A 21,266-nucleotide genomic window follows, 5' to 3' on the forward strand; every position below is an offset into this window, starting at 1 on the left:
GTGAGCGTTTTCGCCACTGCTCAATACTAGATTGAGTATCGCAGGTCCTCGAGCGCCATACTCAAATCCCCGGTCCGCATGTTTCGCGGCTGATAAACAGCCAATAAACATGGGGATTGCCTGACATGATAATGCAGTAGCCATAGTGGTCACTAGCATTAGTGATTGGTCTGTCGCATCGCGTCATCGTGTCTTATGTAAGATCCAATGAAGTGAAGATCGTCACATTGACCTCTGAAACCAGTTCAGGGAGAGTTGTTATAGGAGGAAGTGCTTAGATTAATGTTTATCCCCTCCCCTAAATATTATGAAGTGGCACCCTTTAGTGTCTTTCATGTAACACTAAAGGGTGTTTTTAACCTTGTTTGACCTATTAAATAATTTATCTTAAAATATTACGTGGGGTCCCCCCTATTTTTGATAAGGAGCCAAGGTAGAGCAGACAGGCTGGGAAGATCCAAGGATATTGGCCCCTTCCCAGGCGAAAAATACCAGCCCGCAGCCACCCCATTATTGGCGCATCCATTAGATGCGCCAATTTTGTCACTTTGCCCGGCTTTTCCCGATTGCAATGGTGAGGTGGCATTTGGGGTAATGGTCTTTGGGTTTGATGTCAGCTGTATAATGTCAGCTACCATCAAGCCCAAGCATTACTAATGGAGAGGCGTCTTATCAGACACCCCCATTACTAACCCAATAATGGAAAAAAAACACATAGAAAAAAATTATTTATTTGAATAAATACTCCCCCACACTATCCCTTGTTCACCAATTTTTTTATGAAAAATGTTCATGCGAAGCTCCTCTGTTGCAGTCCACGTTCCTTGCCTCTGTGACTGCTATTCAGAGGCGCTAGGTAGTGACGACAACTCCCATCAGAGCCGCTGGCTCAATTCTGCTCTCAGCGAGAGCCAGCAGCTTTGATGAGAGTTGTCATCAGCATGCGGTGCCTGTGAATAGCGGGAACATTCTTGTTATTCTCAGATGCCTGAGACATCGTGGAACATAGGCTACGATGGAGGAGCTTTGTGGGAACATTTTTTTTCGCTCCATAAATTGGTGAATGAGGGATAGTGTGGAGGAGTCTTTATTCAAATAAAGTATTTTTTTCTGGGTTTGTTTTTATTTTTTATTACCTCGTTAGTAATAGGGGTGTCTGATAGATACCTTTCCATTACTAACTCCTGGGCTTAATGTCAGAGGCCAAAACATAGCTGATCCATGGACCTTCCCAGCCTGATAATATCAGCCCCTAGCTGTGTGCTTTACTTGGCTGGTTATCAAAAATGGAGGGGACCCCAAGTTAATTTTTTAAATTATTTATAGTTTTCCAACGCATCCGCTGCCCCATTGTGAGGTGCGAGGAGGCGGGGGCGGAGTTCCGGCCGCGCATGCGCGGTCGGAAATGCTGCAGACAACGCACCAAAAACGTTACAAGCAACGTTTTTTGGTGGCGACGGTCCGACGGTTGCGACATGTGGCAATGCGTCGCACTGCGTCGCTAATAAAAGTCTATGGAGAAAAAACGCATCCTGCAAGCACTTTTGCAGGATGCGTTTTTTCTGCAAAGCGACGCATAGCGACGTGCAGTGCACGTCGCTAGTGTGAAAGTAGCCTAAGACTGAAAATTGTGACCCACATTTGTATTTAGCCCACCTGAGTCAATACTGTAGAACCAAGTTTTGCTGCAAGGTCTTTTGGAATCTTTTGCACATCTAGGGATGACTTTTTTGCCTATTGTTAGGGCAGCACAATTGTGCAGTGGGTAGCACTGTTGCTTTGCAGCGCTGGGGTCCACAGTTCAAATCTCACCAAGGACAACATCTGGAAGGAGTTTGTATGCTCTCACCGGGTTTGCTTTTGTTTGCTCCGTGTTCTCTGTGTTCTTCCCACACTCCAAAGATTTACAGATAGGGAATTTGATTGTGAGCCCCAATGGGAACAGCGATAATAATGTCTGTAAGGCGCTGCAGAATATGATGGTGCTATATAAGTAATGCAAAATAAAATAAATATATACAAATTCTTCTTTGCACACTCACTCTAGGTCAGTGAGATTGAATGGAGGCATCTGTGAACAACAATCTCAAATCTTGGCGCATATTCTCAATGGGATTTAGGTCTGAACTGTGACTGGGTTGTTCACACACATGAATATCCTCTGATCTAAACTATTCATTGTAGTTCTGGCAGTATGTTTAGGGTAAACCTGCACCCCAGTCTTAAGTCTTTTGCAACCTTTAACAGGTTTTTTTTCCAGGATTGCCCTGTATTTAGCTCCATCCATCTCCACATCAACTCTCACCAGCTTCTCTATCCCTGCTGAAGTTAAGCATCCCCATAGCATGATGCTGCCACCACCATGTTTGACAGTAGGTATGGTGTTTTTGGGGTGATGTGCAGTGTTAGTTTTCTTCCACACATAGTGTTTTGCATTTAGCCCTAAAAGTTCTAACTTGTTCTCATCTCACCAAAACACTTGAGATCGATCTATCTATCTATCTATCTATCTATCTATCTATCTATCTATCTGTCTGTCTGTCTGTCTGTCTGTCTGTCTGTCTGTCTGTCTGATATATGCATATATCTGCTATTTTGTATCTTTCTATCTTCTCTATATTTCCATTTCTCTCTTTGTGTCTGTTATCTTTTTATCAATCATTTCATCTATTATCTATCTGTCTGACTGTCTGTCTGTCTATCCATCTATCGATAGATGGGTATAGCCAATGATAGTAAACCAAATCTTGAATATACCTTGCCCTCCCAATAATCCCGGAAGTAATGCCATGTTAATGTGCAAGACAAAAAATGTAGCAGTAGATAACTGACATAGAACATGGCACCGTCATATGGTAATGTAGAGGTAGCCCGACCGGTGTTATTTCTCTACATCCTAATTGCTGAGGACGAGGAGGCTGAGAAGGCTCTGGCCTGAATTTTTAGTTTATTTTTCAATACTCCATGAATGACGGGTCACTGTGTTCTCCTCATTAGACGTGGACATTTACTCCTCACACCTTCTCTTACATTCTGCCCCCAGCCAGTATTTTGTAGGTTGCATTAAGCTCAAGACAAATTATATTTCTTGCTCAGAAAACTTTCGAGTTCTCAGGAGGGGGGCAATTGCGGTTTGTCTTCCAACAGATTGCCTGACATAGCTGTTACAGACCTTCTGTTGTCTAGTTCTTGTTACACTTTTTTATTCTAGATGTCATCTAATTACGCTCACTGTAGCGTTTATATCCATTTAAAAGACATCGGCGACATTCAGAGCTGACACACAAGATCACCTGATTTGGCGGTAGACAACCTGTTCAACTATAAGTCCCAGCATGTCCTCCTAAAGCAAAGCAAGGTCACCTCAAAAGCTTGGGAGTCTGTCGGGGCATAATGTGCTTTCAAAGTAAGCTCCAGTCTTTGTAGGTGACCTTATCCTAAAAAAAAAATCATACTGTTACTTGAAAAATCCCAGGACTTAGTTTCCAGAAATTATTCTTTAGATTAATATGCAAAAAAGGTGTTCAGAGCGCCATTTGCATGGCTGTGCAGTCCAGCGCATTTTACCATCAATTGGTTTTCCAAAAAAGTAAATCTAAGGAAGTGCGGATGCACGGACACATCATGCTCAGAGAGGGCATGCTCAGAGAGGGCATGCTCAGAGAGGGCATGCTCAGAGAGGGCATGCTCAGAGAGGGCATGCTCAGAGAGGGCATGCTCAGAGAGGGCATGCTCAGAGAGGGCATGCGCAGAGAGGGCATGGGCAGAGACGGCATGCACAGAGAAGGCATTCGCAGACTCTGCAAGTACAGACACCCATACGCAGCATAGATGCTTTCATTGAGAGCCTTATTGGCCTTCCAGTGTCTTTGATGGAAAGAATAAATCATTCTTCAGCCTTTTTCTTGCCTTTAAAAATACAAGTAAACTGTCACACTTACTAAAATCAGCAGTGTCCCACTGTATGGATCTATTGCAGATCAGTGGCTTCTATTCCCATCAGTATTGTTGCATGCACAGAATAGTGAATCGGACCGCTCTTGCTCTCATACTGCAATAATCGGTGCATGCATTGGATTTCAGCAAAGACTGTGCTGATGAACTTCTTTCCCGCCTCGGGGACCTGCAAAAATCTCCAAAACGAGAGTCCACAGAGTCTTATCGTGCCTGTTCATGTGTCGTTACAAATGGAGAAATGGCTGTGCATGCTCGGCGCTCTCAATTCATTTCTTTGGAGTTCTGACCGTAGCACAGCACTCTTGCTCGGCTATTTATTATTTTGTGTATTATGCGTTGCTTATATAGCGCTATCATATGCTGTGGCACTTTAGATACATTATTATTTCAGTCCACCAACGGGGCTCACAATCTAAATGTCCAGTGTGTTCCAGAGAAGTGAAGCGGAAGGAGCCGCGCATGCGCAGCCATCTCTCCATGAGAAAAGCTACAAGGATGTATGAAGAATTGAATCACCAGGGATAGGCATTCACTACATTCACTTTAAAGAGCCCAACCTTGCATATTACTGCCATTTTATTTGTGAGCGTAAACTCAAAAGTGACTTTTGCAAGCTTCTAAAAGATCACGGTAACTTTACTGCCCTGTTAAGTTTCAGGAGTCATTGAAAAAAAAGTCAGCGGGGTTCCTGGACAATTAGCTTTTCCAGCGAAGCTAGGAACTTATCATATGCCATGACTTATAACTAGTGTCAGCAGTACTTCAAGCCTCTTGCAAGAGCAGAGATCTAATTCTGCGTCCTATTTCAATTTGGATAATGCAAAAAGCCATCTCTCCCTTCACTGCAGGAGACAGAAAACCTCCGAGCAGCCGGTGTGCTCTCTTCAGGGTGGAAGAATATGGCAGGGGAAAAGGAATGTTTATAGAAAAAAAAAACGTAGTTACCACGATAAGGGGATCGGATAAATAGGGTGGCAGATGGATACACATTTGGTGAGAGGAAAGTACACATCCATTTATAATTTATGACACACACAATGGAAGAGAGACCTTTAGGTTGTAAACAGGGAACAAGTGATGGAGCCGAAGGAAAATGATGTTTGTTTTGAGTATTTCAAGTTATTGGCAAAAGGAAGATCAGAGAGATTAAAAAATACAATATTGAATGATACAAAAAAATTGCATTTTTTTATTTTTATTTTTTTTTACTCCTGGGTTTTTTTTCCTTTTGATAAATATTTGAATATCTCCCGATTTAATTTGTTTGCACAGATCTCATTCCCACCAGTGGGGAGCCGGCGTTCTGGTATTCACCAAAAGTGACAAATTTAAGGACGGTTTGTAGAGACGATACATGGATTACATTTTCTTTCACTTGTGTTGCAATTTCGCACAGAATTTCTTCTTTAAATTGTATCTTCTGTTGTTTATCGATCGGACATTTCGATTTTGGAGGATCAGCGTTATGCGTAAGGCAGATGGCAAGGAAAAGAAAAACCTGGTCTAATGTCAACTTTTAAGGATAGTCCAAGATGAGAGGGTCTGGTTGTTGCCCAGAAACAGCACCACTTTGGGCTATGGGCTACGCCTGTTTTTTCTTAAAACTCTCATTCACAAAGATGGATCTAAATCTGGACCTAAATCTGGCCATACACTTAAGACATCTGTGTGCCAAATACTCACACCCCCACATAAGGAGCAGGTTCAGACCAGAGCTCCTGTGTTATTTATTAGACAGCCGCTGCTAGACTCCTCTGACAGCAGCTTAGCTCCATGCTAAACATAAAGTCATCAGGCCGTATCCTTCATTCCCCACCCATGAACCTTCGGAGAATTTAGGGAAGACCCTCTACACATTAGATGGTGGTCCGGCCCCTTTGAAATCGGCATGACGCATTCTGCTGACTTTTATGCAAGACGTAGGGGGTCTTAAGACTGACATCATTCAAAATCCAGAGCCAAGATTTCTCTAGAGCTGCACCAGCTCTCTGGAATGCGCTCCCTTAGTCAATCAGATTAATTCTCCAAGTTTCTAGTTTTCACCGTGACCTAAAACACCATCTTTTTAGACAGGATTTCACATTTCACCAATTGAGTTTGCCTTTTTATTCCTTCAAACCTAATTCCTTCATTTGACAGTTTTTCCCAAGCTCCAGAACCACTCCAGTGATTTTTTTTTTCCGTACAACGCTGGAGTGGTTCCTAGTTCTATACTTACCAGACATCGATTTCATCTCTTCTCGGCGCCGTTCCAGTCCCACACTGCCATATTGTGACCTCAACTTCTGCCTGACCATAAATCGGGGGTAATGGTCACATGAGGTCTATTCAAGTCTATGAACCTCGTTCTGGCCTCGTTCTGGCTGTCATAGACTTAAATTTAGTTGTGACTTGCGGCTCATCCAGCAAACACTGCAGCAATCTAGCAGATCACAAACTGCTGGAAACTGACCAGAGTGGCGCTAATAAAAGGTGTAGATGGGGGCTGGTAGGTATAAGACTAGGGGCAGACAACTTAGATTAGTAGCACCACTCCAGCGCGGCAATATAAAAAAACCTGCTGGAGTGGTGCTTTAAGGGGATATTAAGTGGGGTCTGTAGCTGGTTTAGCCCACAGAACCAAAAATAAAAAAAATTGTGGAACCACTGCCTTAGTTGATATCTTCAATGGTATATCAATCCCAATGATGGACTCAGTATAGATTTGAAGCCACATGCAGCTTACGCGTCTTTTTCATAACCAATCCTCTTCCATGCGGCTGCTTCTGGTACTCCTCCTCTACCCTATTTACTTGAATAAGTTGCAGTATCAGACACGGCCACATGCACATGGATGGTGCTGTATCATGTGCTGCAATGAAGGACCGCAGAGCACCACTTTTTTTCTGATTCTGCAGATCCATAGTACACACTATAGTTGAACCTTCACCCATACGAAAGATAGACTATCAATGTCTCCTTAACCTCTACTGCCATCAAAATGGGCCTGAACACTTCTGGGAAATAAAGTATGACGTGATCTAAATATGTGGCCACCAATTTTTGCATAAACGTGCAACCTTCAGTGGCCTTATAGGACTTATGATCTGGAGGTGGTAACTGTGATGTTGTACTGGACCTACTAATGAGAAGATGGCATCAGGTGGGACAAGGTACGCCGGTCTCTTTTCCAGACTGGTCAGAAATTACTAACATGGCAACTGGACCAGAGCCTTGCAAATCTCGTTGCTCAACTTTACCGGGAAGTAATAGTTATTCCTATATTTTATAACATTCACAACTCTTGGCCAAGTTTTTTTAAAGTCCCGGAAAACCTCTTTTATGGTTTATTTCCCCTTTAATATGAATATGGTAGACTTGTCCATGATCCTCCAGTATAGTGAAGACTTCCAAAGACGAAGAAACTTCCAGCAAGACTACGATTTTCTGATTTAGTTTTTTTCTTTTTCTGTCTCTTTGCGTCATTTCCTTGATCCTTTCTCCATAGAGAACTTTCAGATCACACAGCCATTGCTTGAGAAAGGCAGCAACACAAGAATTGCAGAATGTGCCTTGTCTCTGTCTGTCTGGAAATGAGGAGCACTCCTCAAGCTAATTAGGCCATGTTTGCATTGTGATATGATGAGCCACTTATCATATAGTCTGGTATCCATGTACAAATAATGTCTCCAGCCCGAAGGCACAAACATATCGGAGTCGTCTCTGCCACCAACCGAGGCTGATTCTCATTGATGTGCAGCAAAACCGCACCGAGTCCTAATGATGCTTCCCAATCGCTCTGAAGACCCGACCATTGTCACTTAATGAAGACCAGCTTTAACATGCCGTAGCGGAGGCCTGTGAACTAGAATCAGCCGCGTCTCCATGTCTCACTCTAATATTTACCTTCATTGCTCATCTCCTTCCTGTTTCTTTTTGAGATTTTTTTATGTTTCTTTGCGGTTGCACATTTCACTCGCTTTCATTCTCTCGATGTTTTCTATAATTACCGCTTCAGGTAAATCTCCCCTTTATTTGTTTAAAGGGACAGTAAACTGGGATTTGAGAAATGAATTGCAGTAATATGTAGAAATTGTATGGCAGTTATATGTGGGCTCTAAAAAGACCCTTAGTGAAAATGGGGAGAGCTGGGGTCCACAAGTTTGGAGGGGGGTGCTGGGGTCTGTCAGTGTAGAGGGGGGTGCTGGGGTCTGTCAGTGTGGAGGGGGGTGCTGGGGTCTGTCAGTGTGGAGGGGGGTGCTGGTGTCTGTCAGTGTAGAGGGGGGGTGCTTTGTCAGTGTAGAGGGGGTGCTGGGGTCTGTCAGTGTAGAGGGGGGTGCTGGTGTCTGTCAGTGTGGAGGGGGGTGCTTTGTCAGTGTAGAGGGGGGGTGCTGGGGTCTGTCAGTGTAGAGGGGGGTTCCGGGGCCTGTCAGTGTAGAGGGGGGTGCTGGGGTGTGTCAGTGTAGAGGGGGATGCTGGGGTGTGTCAGTGTGGAGGGGGGTGCTGGTGTCTGTCAGTTTGGAGGGGGGTGCTGGGATCTTTCAGTATGAATGGGGGCACTGGTTCCACAAGTATGGAGGGTGGCGATGGGTTCTGCAAGTTTGGAATGGGATACTGGGGTCCTCAAGTCTGGAGGGGGATGCTGGTGTCTGTCAGTGTGGAGGGAGGTTCTGGGGTCTGTCAGTGTGGAGGTGGGCGCTGGTCCCACAAGTGTCGAGGATGATGATGGGTTCTGCAAGTGTGGAAGGGTATGCTGGGGTCCTTAAATATGGAGGGGGATGTTAGTGTCTGCACTAGTGCACTAATGTGGAGGTGGGAGCCGGGGTCTACAAGTGTGGATGAGGCGTTTCCTCAAATGTGGTGGGGGATGTTGTGGTCCACAAGTGTGGAGGGGGGTGCTGAGGTCCGCAAATGTGAAGGGGGCACTGCATCTGCTTTTGTGGAGGAGAGATGGGTTCTACAAGGGTAGAAGGGGCACTGGGCTCCGCAAGTGTGAAGTGGGGCCCTGCATCTGCAAGTGTGGAAGGGGGTGCTGGGGTCTGCAATTGTGGAGGGGGCGTTTCTGCAAATGTGGTTGGGGGGAGTTTGGGTCCAGAAATGTGGAGGGGGTGCTGAGGAGGGTCCTCAAGTGTGAAACAGGAAACTGCGTCTGTAAGTGTGGAGGGGGGCACTAGGTTCCACAAGTGTGAAGGGGCAACTGCGTCTGCAAGTGTGGAGATGGGTTGTTGAGGTCTGCAAGTGTGGAATGGGATGCTGGGATCTGCAAGTGTGGAGTTGGCTCAAGAGCCAGTGTCTGTTCCATATGTAACTAATGCTGGTTATGTTACACAGCTGGCATGTATCTCGAAAAGCTGCAACCAGAGTTCGCTCCGATCGCTGCTGTTAATTCATTTTGATGCTGCTGTCTATCTCTGCCGATGACAATTAAATGGAGCAGCCTGGGATGTTAGTGAGTCACAGTGGCAGTCGGGGCCTACTGAAGGGCTGAACCTCACTGGATTTACACAATATACTGTAGTATTGAAGTATGTCCAAAAAGTGATAAAAGGAACACAGGTTTATGTCTCCTAAGGAGACTAAAAAAAAATAAAGCAAAAAAAGTTGTAAAAAATAATTTTACAAAAATTCATATCAGTGGTAATTTAAATTTTTTTTTTAGGTTTTTCCGTTAAAAATAAAGAATTGAAAAAGAAACCATTTTATATCGCTGTGCTCTGAAAGTCAACACATAAAGCAAAAGAAAAATCAAATAGTCTGAATTTTGTTTGTTTTTTTCAGTTGTCACTCCTCCCTAAAAAATACAGTGCAAAGCAATTGAAGTGTCATATGTACCCATAATTGGTATCAAGAAAACTGTCAGCTCGCCACACACAAAAAAAAACATCTCACATCTCAATACATGGGGAAAAAAATGACTTTTGTAACCATGATAACTCTGATACTAAGTCAGACATCATCATCGCTGTCCCCATCAGGGCTCATAATCTACATTCCCTATCAGGATGTCTTTGGAGTGCGGGAGGAAACCGGAGAACCCGGAGGAAACTCACGCGAACATGGGGAGAACATACAATGGGATTTGGACCCAGGCGTATATATTTGCACGCGTCATACAGTTGGATCAGTGGTTTACATTGTTTCCTGGGGTCCTGGGTTGAAATATTTACATATATTTTATTTCCATTATCCAGAAAGTTTTATAATTTTATCCAGGAAATTTAAAGTGACAAGTTGTCACTGACAACTGTAGAAGCCAAAAAGAAATGCAAATAATTCCTACATATACGTGAATATATAGATCTAGATCATCAGGGAAGTAAGTGCTGGTTTATGTGATATTCCGGATCATCCAGTGCTGGGTTAGAGGCACGTGATTGTATTTGTATTTACTCTTGGATATTTTCCTGTTTTGCCTTTCTGTATATATACAATATATGCTGTTCACGGCTCCGGTGATACAACGATGTATTATTTATAGAAGGAGGCTGTAAATCTGCGCTAATGCAATATGGTCATGTTTAGAAATTGCTCATTTTTCAGGATGAAAGTCTCCCCACCGCTCAACCACTTGTCACCGAACAGTTAATATCTTTTCTTTCCTTTTTTTTTTTCTTCTTCCCTCCGCAGGGTGAGACGGCTCGGTATTCCTGGGCATCTCTGAGCGGTGAATTCAGGTCTCTCCTAACAGCGGAACCCAGGAACGATCCGTGACAGATGGGGCGAAGTCACAAACTTGCATCCTCAGGCAGAATCAGTCGAAACTTTCCAGAGTGTGCCCATATTTACCTGATCAGAGGAGAGGGGAAAAAAAAAACCACACACAGGAAGCTGATCCTGGCTTCTTGTCACTGCCGACACAAAGCCATCTGCCACAAACGTGTGGCCACCACCACTACTACTACCATCATCATCATCCACATTCCTCCAAACGTCAGGATGCTTGCACATGTCTTCCGCTTCACATGCTGAAGAGAAATGATGCAAAAAAAAAAAATCTCTGTGGCCTGTTGTATAACGGCCCTCATGTATCCCATATGTGGTGCCACATTGAATTTCCGGATAAATCTCTTTTTATCCTTTGTACTGGATGACATGGTGCCTGAATTCTTTCTTTCTTTTTTTTTTTTGCCGACTCGATGGCAGCCAAAGCTCCGGCTTCAAACATTCACACTTGGCTGGATTTCTACCTATGCTGCCAGGTTATCGTCGGAGCCTTATTGTGTCCTCAAAGGGCCACAGGGTCTAAAAGGAGGATCAGAGTGTGACTAGGCTAAATGGGGCAGCCATCCATGAATTGTTTCGCAGGAACGGTGTCGTCATTTATTTTTTTTTTGCAAATTAATGACTCCCTGGCACGGTGGTTTTTAAGTGAAGGTATTAATGAGAGGTCTGGCAGGTATTCCCATGATTCTCAGAGTTACATTTGCATTTAATTAATCTTAAAGAAGGCTGCAAGATAAACAGCTGTAATTCATAGTAACAGGGGAAATCTGCTGCACAGTGCCATCTATCCGATAAACTCGCCGCTCAGACACTTGTTTTTGGAGTGAACAGATAAAAGGGGGGGACGGGCGACTTTACATCTATTTTTCTAACACTTTCCAGATAAGCAGGATCTTCAGATTATTTATCATCGCTGGATTTTTATTTTTATTTTTTTTTATTACCATAATGTTTTAAGACTCCAAACTCAATAAAGAGATTTATGCAAATGTCGACAGAACGGCTTTATTTGTTACATGTGTGCATCGAGACGAAGGGGGCGACGACTGCAAAACCCAATATCTATAAATGAAAAGATCGTCTTAATGCATCTGTATTGCTTTAATGGAATGGAATATATTTTTTTATTACTTTTTTTTGTTGTTTCTGCTATGCATATTATAATGTAAGGAATAGTAAATATTTAGTGTCGTCTATTCCAGTCCCCTATATATCAGCCATAAATCTGTTATATAGTTATCTCTAACTCTGGAGGACCTAGCATGTCCACGCATTACACAGACTGCTCATTGATTTAAAATGGAACTGTGTAGTACCTCATTTCCCCTATAGGAGTGCTGCAGGGAAATTGAACACATACTGCAGCCTTACCTTACAGATTTTGGCTGATCGCTAGACACACTGTGATCAGAGGGCTCTTCAAAGAAAAATGATTGAAGTGAACAGACCCTTTTAACTAGGTTTTCTTAGTCAAGTTTATTAAAAAATAAGTCCGAATTTTAGCTGATTCCTAAAAGGGGAACCGCTAGGACCTTCACTGATCCCAAGATTGATTCCCTGAAATGCCATTCATTGTGGCACCCCGTTCCGAAGATCGTTGGTGTCCCAGCAGTCGGACCTCCAGAAATTAGCAAGATGTCACCTATCTGCTGGGACACCCATTGATCACAAGAGCAGGAGTCCATTGTGAATTGAGCGGTAATGAGCATGCACCACTCCCATAGGTGTGAATGGAGCATGAGCAGCACAGCGCCATTAATATGGGAATTTAAGACTATGATTCTCAAGATAAGTAAGGGTACAAGGGATTGAACCCTCAACGCTCAGATTTATCATCTATCCTGTGGGGATAAATAGGTGATAACTTCTACCATGGGTAGAACCCTTTATGGACGTGCCATCACTGGGGGTTCCAATGCTGTGAGTCAATGGTCTCCCAAATATAGTGGCTCTATAAGAGAGTGATGCTGCTCATGACTCAACTTTTTCAGTGGCCACATGGCCAAGGACAGAATCCCTAGCTTTTTTTTCACACTGTCATGGTATTTAAATTGGCTGCCTCCTCCATTCACCTCTAGAGGGAGCTAAAGAGTTTACTGAAGACAGATTTGCTCCCCCTAGTGGTGGCGGATGAATGTTATCCTTTAACTTTTTGATATGCAGGGTATTTGGAGTTCTGTCTTAGGCTACTTTCACACTAGCGTCGTGCACTGCACGTCGCTATGCGTCGTTTTGTAGAAAAAAGGCATCCTGCAAAAGTGCTTGCAGGATGCGTTTTTTCTCCCCTGACTTGCATTAGCGACGCAGTGCGACGCATTGCCACACGTCGCAACCGTTGTGCGACGGTTGCGTTGTGTTGCGTCGGTCCGTCGCCACCAAAAAACATTGCTTGTAACGTTTTTTGGTGCATCGTGACCGTCTTTTACGACCGCGCATGCGCGACCGGAAATCCGCCCCCGCCTCCCCGCACATCACAGTGCGTTGAAAAATAGCATCCGCTGCCCCCGTTGTGCGGCACTTTCAACGCTAGCGTCGTTGCGTCAGCATGTCGCATCGTGACGTGCAGTGCACGACGCTAGTGTGAAAGTAGCCTTAGACAAATGGAGGTTCAACCACAAGAAACAAAAATAAATTAATCTTTGACAGGAGATGATATTCCGAGTAGCAGTAACACCATTTTTTAAAGGTATAGTTCTTATGTACAGTGGGGGGAAAAAGTATTTAGTCAGCCACCAATTGTGCAAGTTCTCCCACTTAAAAAGATGAGAGATGCCTGTAATTGACATCATAGGTAGACCACAATTATGAGAGTCAAAATGAGAAAACAAATCCAGAAAATCCCCTTGTCTGACTTGGAAGATTTATTTTGCAAATTATGATGGAAAATAAGTATTTGATCACCTAAAAACATGCAAGATTTCTGGCTCTCACAGACCTGTAACTTCTTCTTTAAGAGGCTCCTCTGTCCTCCACTCATTTCCTGTAGTAATGGCACCTGTTTAAACTTGTTGTCAGTATAAAAGACACCTGTCCACAACCACAACAGTCACACTCCAAACTCCACTATGGTGAACACCAAATTGCTGTCAGAGGACACCAGAAACAAAATTGTAGCCCTGCACCAGGCTGGGAAGACTGAATCTGCAATAGGCAAGCAGCTTGGTGTGAAGAAATCAACTGTGGGAACAATAATAAGAAAATGGAAGACATACAAGACCACTGATAATCTCCCTCAATCTGGTGCTCCAGGCAAGATCTCACCCCAAGATCACAAGAACAGTGAGAAAAAATCCCAGAACCACACGGGGGGACCTAGTGAATGACCTGCATAGAGCTGGGACCACCGTAACAAAGGCTACCATCAGTAAGACACTACGCCGCCAGGGACTCAGATCCTGCAGTGCCAGACGTGTCCCCCTGCTTAAGGTAATACATGTCCGGGCCCATCTGAAGTTTGCTAGAGAGCATTTGGATTTTCCAGAAGAGTATTGGGAGAATGTCATATGGTCTGATGAAACCAAAGTAGAACTATTTGGTAGAAACAAAACTTGTCGTGTTTGGAGGAGACAGAATGCTGAGTTGCATCCAAAGAACACCATACCTACTGTTAAGCATGGGGGTGACAACATCATGCTTAAGGGCTGTTTCTCTACAAAGGGACCAGGGCGAATGATCCGTGTACATGAAAGAATGAATGGGGCCATGTATCGTGAGATTTTGAGTGCAAACCTCCATCCATCACCAAGGGCATTGAAGATGAAATGTGGATGGGTCTTTCAGCATGATAATGATCCCAAGCACACTGCCAGGGCACTAAAGGAGTAGCTTCGTAAGAAGCATATGAAGGTCCTGGAGTGGCCTAGCCAGTCTCCAGATCTCCCAATAGAAAACCTTTGGAGAGAGTTGAAAGTCCGTGTTGCCCAGTGATAGGCCCAAAACATCACTGCTCTAGAGGAGATCTGCATGGAGGAATGGGCCAACATACCACCAACAGCATGTGCCAACCTTGTGAAGACTTAGGCCATGTGCACACGTTCAGTATTTTTCACTTTTTTCGCGTTTTTTCGCTATAAAAACGTGATAAAAACGCGAAAAAAACGCTTACATATGCCTCCCATTATTTTCAGTGTATTCCGCAAATCTTGTGCAAATGTTGCATTTTTTTCCGCGAAAAAATCGCATCGCGGAAAAAAAAGCAACATGTTCATTAAATTTGCGGAATTGCGGGGATTCCGCACAACTAGGAATGCATTGATTTGCTTACTTTCCGCATGGGGCTGTGCACACCATGCGAGAAGTAAGCAGATCATGTGCGGTTGGTACCCAGGGTGGAGGAGAGGAGACTCTCCTCCACGGACTGGGCACCATATAATTGGTAAAAAATAAAGAATTAAAATAAAAAATAGTCATATACTCACCTTCGATGTCTTCCCGCCTCTCAGCGGTGCATGCTGCCGCTTCCGTTCCTATAGATGGTGTGGTGAAGGACCTGCGATGACGTCCGGTCTTGTGATTGGTCGCGCGACCGCTCATGTGACCGCGACGTCATCGAAGGTCCTGCACACACACACCATCTATAGGAACGGACGCCGCTGAGGAGATCGGCTGTCTGCAGGTGAGTATAACCATTTTTTTTATTTTTTTTATTATTTTTAAACATTCTATCTTTTACTATAGAGGCTGCATCTATAGTAAAAAGTTGGTCACACTTGTCAAACACTATGTTTGACAAGTGTGACCAACCTGTCAGTCAGTTTTCCAAGCGATGCTACAGATCGCTTGGAAAACTTTAGCATTCTGCAAGCTAATTTCGCTTGCAAAATGCTAAAAAAAAAAGCGAAAAAAAACGCAAAAAAAAATGCGGATTTCTTGCAGAAAATTTCCGTTTTTCTTCAGGAAATTTCTGCAAGAAATCCGGCCATGTGCACATACCCTTACAGAAAACGTTTGACGTCGGTCATTGCCAACAAAGGATATAGAACAAAAAATATTGAGATAAAGTTTTGTTAATGACCAAATGCTTATTTTCCACCATAATTTGCAACATAAATCTTGCCAAATCAGACAAGGTGATTTTCTGGATTTGTTTTCTCATTTTGACTCTCATAATTGTGGTCTACCTATGATGTCAATTACAGGCCTCTCTCATCTTTTTAAGTGGGGAACTTGCACAATTGGTGTCTGACTAAATACTTTTTTCTCCATTGCATGTGTATTAATATGAGATGATACTCTCTTTTCCAGTGAACTTGTGACCTAACAGAACTGCGACTGTGGTTTGGATTAAATTTACTATGAATGCAGGAAATGGTGATGTAGTTGAATGCAAAATAGCCGATGACATCATTCATAAAGCCACAAAATAAGTGATGTCATCAATGATGTCACAGAGGGCTTATATAATGGCCCCTAAAATAATATTCTTTACAGAATGAAGCAAGATGGAATCTCGGCTGATTAAGTGTGAAGTTCATGGATTAATAATTTTATGACATGTGAATGTGTATTTTAATATCACACATCACATGCTTCTCATTAATCACATCATCAGAGATCTTTGGGTCTAGTTGCCACAAATTTAGCGATAAGCTATAATCAGAGTTGGCGCGATTTGAGTTGCAGGACCTGTTTCAGGGACAGTATCACAGAGCCACTGCCAAACACCTCTGATGGCGCCTTATCTCTTAGAGAACAAAAGGATCAGCAGTCTTTAAAGGGTATATCCGGGATTTTGTGAAAAACAAAAAATGTGCCTAAGCACTAACAGGCAGGTAATTCCTACTTGCCTGTCTGTTGTGCACAGCGTCATTGTTCCCCGACACAGAGCAGTTACAGACCGCTCCAGTCGGCGATTCAGCTGCCTTTGCTGATGTCATGTCGACACAGCGGCTGCTTTCTTTCTGCCCTGCTCTGTCGACGGGGCACGACTTCTGTCATTCTGATTCACAGTCGACTCCACCAATTAGGCATCCAGTTGTCAATCTGAATGACGTTGGATGTCCCCCCTGTCAACAGAGTGGAGTGGAAGAGAAAACGCTGCTCTGTCGACTTAATCTCAGCAGAGGTAGCTGAATCGCCAGCAGGAGCGTCTGTGACTGCTCTGTGCTGGGGAAGAACGGCGCTGAGCACAACAGGCAGGTAAGTGGCAACTACCTGCCCGACAGTGCTTAGGCACATATTTTGTTTTTCACAAAGTCCTGGATATCCCTTTTTATCAGACCTGGTGGATCCTTATGTCCCCTAATAGCATCTGTCAGTACAACCCATTGACAATGGCGGGATCAGCTTACGTTCTTCTAATGTGTATGGGAACCTTCACTGATCCAGAGAATCTGAGTCCTAAATTCTTGTGTAAACGGAGTCCTACTACTCCATGCGCCTCTATGGGAGTTGTAGTGCACCTGTGGGGCTTCCACTCCAATAATCAGCATATGGTGCAGTGGTCGCTCATTACCATATCACTCACATGCTTAATTTTCAGCTATGACCCCATTCAACTGAATTTTCAGCTTTCTACAGGATCCACTACAAGTCGCGTCGTCTTTTGCATCTGATTTCTATTTATTCAGATCCCAGATCCCAGCATGCTACAGTATTTTACCCCCACTTTTATGGGTCGCCCTCAAATAGTGTTGTATGCAGAAGTGAGGAATGTTGCGGGGTGCTGTGTACGATTTACGGCCTCATTCTGACGCTGGTTCGGGTTCTTGGGAAGCGGCACTGCCCGTAGTGCTGTCATCATCTCTGATAACATTCCCTTGGTTGGTTTCTGTTCTCTGGCTGCTGCTCACAGTTGGCATTTGCCCCTGGAACGCTAGAGTCGTGGTACGAGGCCAGGAAAATGTGCGCTGCCATAACACAGGAGTAGGTGGAAAGCGAGGAGGGTGGAGAGAGCAGATGATACATAACTAGTCACTCCATTCTCAGAAACTTTCTAATGACTGGGAATGGGGTCAGCACATTCTGTGCACCTTAGCTAAATAAACAGATGGACATGAGGATATACTGACAGCTGACAACCTCCTGCCCTGCACTGTGCCCTCGTAGTCCCATTATCAGCTCCTGAGTTATGGCATATCCCTTTTTGTGTTTGCAATTCACATATTCGCTTATTGTGTCGTCACGTTGAAACAATATGAAATACTGTATCTTCATGGCATATATTGTATATGTGTCTTTTTGCATTTGTCAACTGTGTAGTACTTAATTTACCCTTTGGGGGTGCTGCAGAGAAACTGAATACCATGCTTGCTGCCATCTTAGGCCTCTTTCACACATCCGTTTTTTTAGAATCGGTCACAATCCGTCAAAGTCTTGAAAAGACGGATCCTGTGCTGATTGTAAAAAACTGCACTGGATCCTTTTTTTTTACGTTGAAGTAGTTGCAGCCGGAATTTAAAGAAACAGAATTCTAGAGAGAGAGAGATTGATTTTCCTGAAAGGAAAAATGGGTTCCGGGTATGTTCGGTTGCAAAAAACGGAATCCATCACTGGAATTCTTCTGACGGACAGCGATGCATCCTGCGCCCATAGGCTTCCATTATAGCCAACGATGGAAGCCGCAGGATCCGTCGCTCTGCGTCTTTTCGACGTACACAAGAAATGTTAGTATGTACGTTGTCTCCGTCTAACGGACAACGACTTTACGACGGATCCGTCGTTTGACGGATGAAACGGAAGGCCATCCGTCACAATCCGTCTCTAATACAAGTCTATGGGAAAAAAACGGATCCAGCATCAACATTTGCTGGATCCAGTTTTTAAAAAAAATTACAGATTGTGACTGATTCTAAATAACGGATGTGTGAAAGAGGCCTTAGAAGAACCCTTCTGTTTCATTAAAATCGATAGATTATGGATTTAAATGTGAGAGATTGATAGATATTCGCTAGATGTAAGGTAGACACTTGTGAGATAGTTGGATCAGTTTGATAGAGATACTGTAACATCCATGTCTATGCTCGTTCCTTCTTCTGTCGCCAGGTGCCGCCTTTATTGTAGACAACATTGGGCAGCAATGTAGCAATTCTGTTTACTATTCTGGGAATTGTGGTGCCGTCCAGATAAGTAGAATGGGTTTAGTTCCTGAACATGGTTTTTCGTTAACTCCCTTCTGGGAAACTTCGGGTGAGCTAGACACTTTACAAAGCCATTAATCCCTGTTTCCAGTTGCCAGTTATAAGTTCTACTTACCTTGGTTCACTCCTGTTTTTCTGTTCATTCTCAACTAGTTTGACTCCTGTTACTAATCCTGCCTCATTTTATCAAAGCGCTGGCCCAGCAGGTCAGAGGAGATAAGAGGGAAGTAGAGAAGGAGATCTTGTGAGGATCGGAGGTTGCGTGTAGGTAAGTACCGGGAGACGAGGTCACAGATGTATGGAGGAGACAGGTTGTGGATGGCTTTGTACGTCATGGTTAGGGTTTGGAACTGGAGTCTTTGGGTAATGGGGAGCCAGTGAAGGGATTGACAGAGGGGAGAGGCCGGGGAATAGTGGGGGGACAGGTGAATTAGTCGTGCAGCAGAGTTTACAATAGATTGGAGGGGTGCGAGAGTGTTAGAGGGGAGGCCACAGAGCAGGAGGTTGCAGTAGTCAAGGCGGGAGATGATGAGGGCATGGACTAGGGTTTTTGCAGATTCTTGTTTCTACGGATCCGTGAAATATTTTTGAGTTGAAGTCGGCAGGATGTGGAAAGGGCTTGAGTGTTGTTTGAAAGAGAGATCAGTGTCAGGGATTACACCATACATATAAACAATACAACAGATACAGTAATGTATAGATAGATGCAGTAGGAGAGAAAAAATAAGCAGTGCTGTAATCTTGTGTGTTGGGTATGATCTTCCAGTCCACCAATGCTATTCCAAAATCCTCAGCTGCACTCCTAGAGATGTTTATCCCTATAGACCCATGTACTCCCTCTTTTTGGTCCTTGATAGATATTAGACAAATCCTTAGACATAATCTATATAATAATACTGTGTACTCTGTGTAGCTGCAGTCACCACGCTCGATACGTAGGCTGAGCGAGGGTTTGTCTCAGCAGATGCAGGTTTATTATATTCTCGTCTTCGTATCCAACGACCTTTTGTGCAATGTTCATGTTTTGCTCCAACTATCACATAACCTTCGCCAAATAGCAACTTTTATGTATTATTTAGCTTCATTTATTGAAATATACAACCAGAGCTGATACAGACTACACACATATACACAGTATACTCTTATGCTCTATGAGTATAATGTCTCTCAAGTAAAACAAAAAAGAATGATCAAAAATTAAATCCTAAAATTAAAATCCTAATAGATCCTGAAGAATCTTTGTTTAATTTTCTGGGGATCTTTTCCAGAATTTGACTTAATTGCCCTCAGAATAAAACCTGTAATGCATTCACCAAGTTAGTTTGGTCTCTGAGACAAGATATTGATTTTGTATAGGGAGAACTGTGGCCCCTGAGATCTGGGCTAAGTGGTCACATTAGCGGGACAGTGTTTAAAACAGCTTAAGACCCCTTCGTTCTCAAGCAAACTAGATCTAAATCTTGGACAACCCCTATAAGGCTATGTGCACACTTTGCGGTGTGCTCTGCGGGTTTATCCCGCAGCGGAATTGATAAATCTGCAGGGCAAAACCGCTGCGGTTATCCCTGCAGATTTATCGCGGTTTGTTTTGCGGTTTCCGCTGCGGGTTTACTCCTATACTATTGATGCTGCATATGCAGCAATATGCAGCATCAATAGTAATGTTAAAAATAATAAAAAATGGTTATATACTCAGCCTCTGACGTCCCGATCTCCTCGGCGCTGCACGCGGCGGTCCAGTTCCAAAGATGCTGTGCGAGAAGGACCTTCGTGACGTCACTTTCATGTGACCGCGGCGTCATCACGGTCATGTCACCGCAGGTCCTGCTCGCACAGCAAACCGAAAACCGGACAGCCGCATGCAGCGCTGAGAGGTGAGTATATCATTATTTTTTATTTTAATTCTTTTTTTTTTTACCACAAATGTGTTTCCCAGGTCCTGGAGGAGAGTCTCCTCTCCTCCACCCCGGGTAGCAACCACGCATTATTCGCTTACTTCCCGCATCGTGGGCACAGCCCCATGCGGGAAGTTAGCGGATCAATGCATTTCTATGTGTGCAGAATCGCTGCGATTCTGCACAAAGAAGTGACATGCTGCGGGTTGTAAACCGCTGCGTTTCTGCACGGTTTTTCCCGCAGCATGTGCACAGCGGATTGCAGTTTCCATAGGGTTTACATGTAAATGTAAACGCAATGGAAACTGCTGCGGACCCGCAGCATCAAAATCGCTGCGGTTCCGCGGTAAAAACCGCAAAGTGTGCACATGGCCTAAAGGGTATGAGTACTCTTGAAACTTTTTGATATGGCATCTAAATAAAACATTTAAAGTAACATTGTAAGTACAAAAAGCTACTGTTTTGTGTATACAGCTCCTATGCAGAACCATGTGTCTCTGTGGCTTACAGCTACAGGAAACAAGTTGTATATGATATGAGGCATCCAATGTGGAATAGATGAGTGATTGATATATATATATATATATATATATATATATATATATATATATATATATATATATATATATATATA

At 43.7% G+C, this 21,266-nt stretch overlaps 1 protein-coding gene across 4 annotated transcripts in view; it reads left to right on the plus strand.

Annotated features, from left to right (window-relative positions):
- QTMAN (queuosine-tRNA mannosyltransferase) overlaps positions 1-21,266 on the plus strand; it is a 310,972-nt gene that overhangs the window by 207,058 nt on the left and 82,648 nt on the right. Inside the window, exon 10 of one of the 4 annotated variants that reach the window (XM_077273013.1) lies at positions 10,564-11,651. The exons of 1 other annotated variant lie outside the window; for it this stretch is intronic. In XM_077273013.1, coding sequence (XP_077129128.1) covers positions 10,564-10,647 — 84 coding nt within the window. In that variant the 3' untranslated portion in view covers positions 10,648-11,651. Of the gene's footprint in view, positions 1-3,211; positions 3,513-9,595; positions 9,802-10,563; positions 11,652-21,266 lie in introns of those variants that run through there. 2 more of the 4 variants (XM_077273015.1, XM_077273014.1) reach the window with 2 other exon arrangements.

The sequence above is a fragment of the Ranitomeya variabilis genome, chromosome 7 (assembly GCF_051348905.1).
Source record: "Ranitomeya variabilis isolate aRanVar5 chromosome 7, aRanVar5.hap1, whole genome shotgun sequence".
Classification (NCBI taxonomy): domain Eukaryota; kingdom Metazoa; phylum Chordata; class Amphibia; order Anura; family Dendrobatidae; genus Ranitomeya; species Ranitomeya variabilis.